This window comes from Pinus tabuliformis, chromosome 3_2 (assembly GCF_031772625.1).
Source record: "Pinus tabuliformis cultivar Carrire ecotype Pingquan chromosome 3_2, CPIR1, whole genome shotgun sequence".
NCBI classification, from domain to species: domain Eukaryota; kingdom Viridiplantae; phylum Streptophyta; class Pinopsida; order Pinales; family Pinaceae; genus Pinus; species Pinus tabuliformis.
In genome coordinates, this window is record NC_142302.1 from 809,002,142 (window position 1) to 809,006,574 (window position 4,433).

The window sequence follows — 4,433 nt, forward strand, 5'->3', positions numbered from 1 at the left end:
GACCTCCGGACATTCTCCTGTCCTTTGATAAAGGAAAGCCTCAATTTCGAAGAATGATTGAAAAACGAAAGAAAAGTCCTTCATTGCTTTTAAAACAAAATTACATTTATAAATCCAATAAAAATTTAGAACCATAATTAAAAGATAAAAACAAGCACATAAAGATATTGCTTAAAGCTTCTTCTTTTTTTCTTTTTCTTTTTCTTTTTATATTTTTATATTTTTTTATTTTTTTCCGAATGTGGCAAAACCTATCAAACTCAGGTGTCAAACCAACAGTGAGGACAACCATCTCTGGCTGCTATCCGCGAATGTCCATTTGACTCATCACCGTTATCAAGGAAAACCACGCCACCTGTAATAACACGCTGGTGGTCCGTAAGGGAGCAGGCTTTCACTCCTGCCAGATGCCTCTGGGTCTTGGGCCGTTAACCTGTTTCCTTACGTCTGAGGAAGACGAGCTCTTAGCCAAGCAGAAGCAGTTTTACAGCGTACTCCAGGCCGTTGCTTAAATCTTCTTATTAGAAATGTAAAGCAAATTAAATAAATTTTTATCTGTATCTTTATTCTTATTCTTATCCTCGCACTTAAGATTAAAATGCATCAGGTTCCACGTATATGTTTTTCTGGGTTACGGGGCTTTAAAATTAGAGTATGATTTCATAAAAAAAAATTGCGAATTTAATTTTCATATTTTTAAAGATAAATAAATTTTAAGTGTAAATTCAAGGTGAATAAATACATAGTCCTTTGTTATAAAACAAGGCTTTTCATAAAAAAAAAAATATAAAAAAATACCCCCCCACTTCTGCTCTTCACAGCAAAGATTCCTGCAGTGATTCGAGGAAAAGCATCCCATGCATATTATGGTCCTACTTCTCACGACCGGAAATATACGAGGATGCTTGCGTCTACCATAAGTCAATGTTTGCCCGTACTAACGAGGAAACCATGACACTGTGATAGATCCGTGAGATGCACAACCTGAGCTTACAGAGTCGGATGTGCCAGTGAAATTTGTAGGTCTCCCAGCATCCGCATCCATGAGTGCCGGTTGTGTGGGCTGAACGGTAAACTCTGTATTGTTGGTTAACATCGATACAACCTCTGACATTGCCGGCCGCAGCGCGGATGAGCCTTGAGTACAGAGAAGCGCAATTCTGATCACTCTTGACATCTGTTCTATCGGGTACTGCCCTTCCACTGATGGGTCCACAATATCCAGAACGCGGTCTTGCTGAAATTGATTCCAAGCCTGCACCATAAGCAAAATCATTACTACATTCTTTTGAATTAAGTGATTGTTCATGAGCTGCTTATCATAATCATCAAACCAAACTTTTCTCATATACTCGATACCCACCCACTTCAAAAGAAGCTGCATAGAGGCATCCAATCTTGCATCAATACACTTTCTCCCACTTACAATCTCTAGAACCACAATTCCATAACTATAAACGTCGGCTTTTTCCGTTAACTGCCCATGGACGGCATACTCAGGGGCAGTGTAACCTCTGCGTCATAACAAATCTCTGTAAGCTAAAATAAATGCCTGGATACAGAAGATCTTCTAAGAATAAGAAAAAATTGAACTGCAGAACTTACAATGTTAATAAGTCAATAAACCAATTGCACAACTTACATTGTTCCTCCCACTTTGGTAGAAACATGGGTTTCGCCTTCTGGAAAGAATCTAGCCAATCCAAAATCTGCTATTTTAGCATGAAATTTGTCATCTAAAAGTATATTGGGACATTTGATATCTCTGTGTATAATGCGAACATCGGAATCCTCGTGTAGATATGCAAGTCCTCGTGCTGTGCCCACTATAATCTTTAAACGATTTTCCCAACTCAAAACATTTCGTATCTCTCCTGTGGAGCTCCAATACAAGTATTTGAAAACCTCCAAACAAATAATTGAAACAACACACGCTATTTTTAAAAACAACTTGAATCTTGGAAAAAGTATTGATCACGGGAACCTACTGAACAAATGTTTGTCAAGACTGTTATTTGACATGAATTCGTAAACCAGCAAGCGTTCATGCCCTTGCGTGCAACATCCGAGTAAACGAACAAGATTACGGTGACGGACGCTGGTGAGGAGCTTCACTTCTCCCAAAAACTCCGCCTCAGCTTGAGCAGTCTGCTTTCCATTCAGCTTTTTAACCGCGACATCCGTACCATCAGGAAGATTTCCCTGCTTATCGATTAAATCGTTAGAATTAATTTGAAAACATCGCCTGCATTTGGACAAAACCATCAAATCCGCTTTTGGTATTATACCTTATAAACTTCACCGAATCCTCCTCTGCCGAGCATATTGTTTCTGTCAAAGTTCCCAGTCGCTGTTCTCATAACTTCGTAATCGAAGAGAAATTGATCGAAATTTCTCCTCGCAGCGAGATTCTCATCTACGCGGAAACATGATGAAAATAATTTTGTAACCACTGGCCAATACGATCAAATTAAATAACTCTGAATAATTAGCAGGGAAATAACTCTGAGGTATAATAACCTGTCTTGTCATTGCTCCTTCGATGTCTAACACGTCGATAGAAGCCTATCCAACACATCACCGCAACCAAAGCTATTCCGCCAATGCATCCTAACAGTATAGGTATTAATTTCGATGACGATTTCCCCGACGGCGGTGTTAAATTAGGCGTTGCTGCGTTTAAAATTAAAGCAAACAAATCAAGATGCGTGGTATATCAGAACGAGAATCAAACAGCAAATAATTGCAGCAAATATATAAGACTCTTACGGGAAGTTTCGTTGTCTGTGAAAAATGAATAAGTTGAATATCGCATAAAACAGCCGGCCTCGAGACCTCGACCTTCACGATTTGGAGGACAGGTGAGTAATTGATTCCTGGCATTTGTCAGACATTCTTGGCAGCTACGGTTGATAAGGGTGGGCCAACATTGAGCGAGGCCATATAAGGAGCCATCAATGGAGCCAACAGCATAACCGTTATTTGCGGAAGCGTTGGCAATGAGTTGCCTGCATAACACGGTGGCTCTATGAGAGAAGATCTGTGGATCTGTGTCATTTGTGGAGGGACAGAGAGCGGAAGCCCCATTGTCCACATCCTCACTATAAAAACTGGAATTCTCATAGCGGAGGAAACAACCGTCGAGATGAATCCGACCACCATTAGAACGGGGGCACTTTTCCTTTACTTGAGTCTCCGCTGCCATTACGCATTCTGAGCATTCGTGGGCGGTTAAGTACTTTCGACACACTGCGAGGCCGTACACAGGATCCATTATGCCAAATTTGTTTTGCGTTGAAGTAGCGAAGCCATTAGAAAGATTTGAGCGGAGGTATGTAAAGACAGCATCTTGATTTTCCTGAAACGCTGTGGCGTTAACATACGAATAGGTTTTTGGGTCGCTGCACCCAAAGCCCACCTCTGCAGACTGGGGATCGTCTGCTGCCACGACAACCACAATCATCATGGCCACCAGAAACAGAAAATGGGCAACTACAGCCATCAGTCCTGCCAACAACCGATCTCTGGAACACGAACTAACTTGAGATTCTTAGAGGAAGTCATCTTGAAAAGCAAATATTCGGGGTTTAGGTAAACTCATGTTCGGGGTAAACTCATGTTCAATTATTGCAGGGACCACTGGCTTTTTCTTCGGAGAACTGCTTCGGTGAAATCGACGTACAACGCATGTGCACACTTGTTTATTGGCAGTAATATTGGAGAGAAATACAAGTGGTATTAGTATTTATTAGTAAATGGGTTTATTTATTTTTATTATTATCATTTTAAAAGAATATGCTTTTAAATTAAATTAATTTTAAATTAATTTGAAAATAATTTGGTGTTTAAATTTCAAGCAATTTTTAATTAATAAAAAATTATTTGGATTATATCATTATATTAATTAATTTTAATTTTTTAATGCGAAAAGTTTGATGTAATTAATTTGTAAATTTATTTTAATTATGGGTGGTGGTTTGGAAAATGGGCTTGAAATCTTTTTAGATAAACATTTTTGAATCGAAAGTTTTGAGTTCAAATTTTTGGATGGGTTACTATTTTTGAATCAAAAGATTTTAAGTATTAGTTCAAATTTTTTGACATGATGTTTATTAGGAGATCTTTCCAATACTACAACAATTATATTAATCTTAGCTAGTATGCAAACTTGATGTCCTTTAAATTCATTTATGGTGTTGGCCGCCATGGTATAGAAAGGTGTCATGTCATGAAGTTCACACCTGATGCCCTTAAATTCATCTATAGTGTTGGCCACCATGGTATAGAAAGATGCCATGTCATGAATTTCACCTATAATATTGGGCATCATGGTATCAAAAGATGTAATGCCAATGCCTTGTATTCATGCATTGTATGAGAAGATGCCATGTATGTGTCTATTATTCATGCATGGTATGAGAAGATGTTATGTT

The 4,433-nt window shown here is 38.6% G+C and overlaps 1 protein-coding gene across 1 annotated transcript; it reads right to left on the bottom strand.

The window, feature by feature from the left end:
* Positions 1-937: 937 nt before the first annotated feature.
* On the bottom strand, positions 938-3,502 carry LOC149183075 (cysteine-rich receptor-like protein kinase 2). The gene is made up of 7 exons (XM_089414816.1): positions 2,770-3,502; positions 2,536-2,673; positions 2,289-2,452; positions 1,989-2,202; positions 1,643-1,874; positions 1,364-1,514; positions 938-1,255 (listed from the first exon to the last, which is right to left on the bottom strand). The coding sequence occupies exons 1-7, from the start codon at positions 3,500-3,502 to the stop codon at positions 938-940; spliced, it is 1,950 nt and encodes a 649-aa protein (XP_089270942.1).
* Positions 3,503-4,433: the final 931 nt, after the last annotated feature.

What these genes read in the sequence shown, in the direction of transcription:
- LOC149183075 (XM_089414816.1), bottom strand. Translation starts at nt 3,502, where the DNA reads ATGGCTGTAGTTGCCCATTTTCTGTTTCTGGTGGCCATGATGATTGTG. An exon ending in TCTTGACAAACATTTGTTCA is followed by an intron (nt 1,875 to 1,988) that starts GTAGGTTCCCGT and finishes GGAGCTCCACAG; the next exon opens with GAGAGATACGAAATGTTTTG. An exon ending in ACCAAAGTGGGAGGAACAAT is followed by an intron (nt 1,515 to 1,642) that starts GTAAGTTGTGCA and finishes GTTATGACGCAG; the next exon opens with AGGTTACACTGCCCCTGAGT.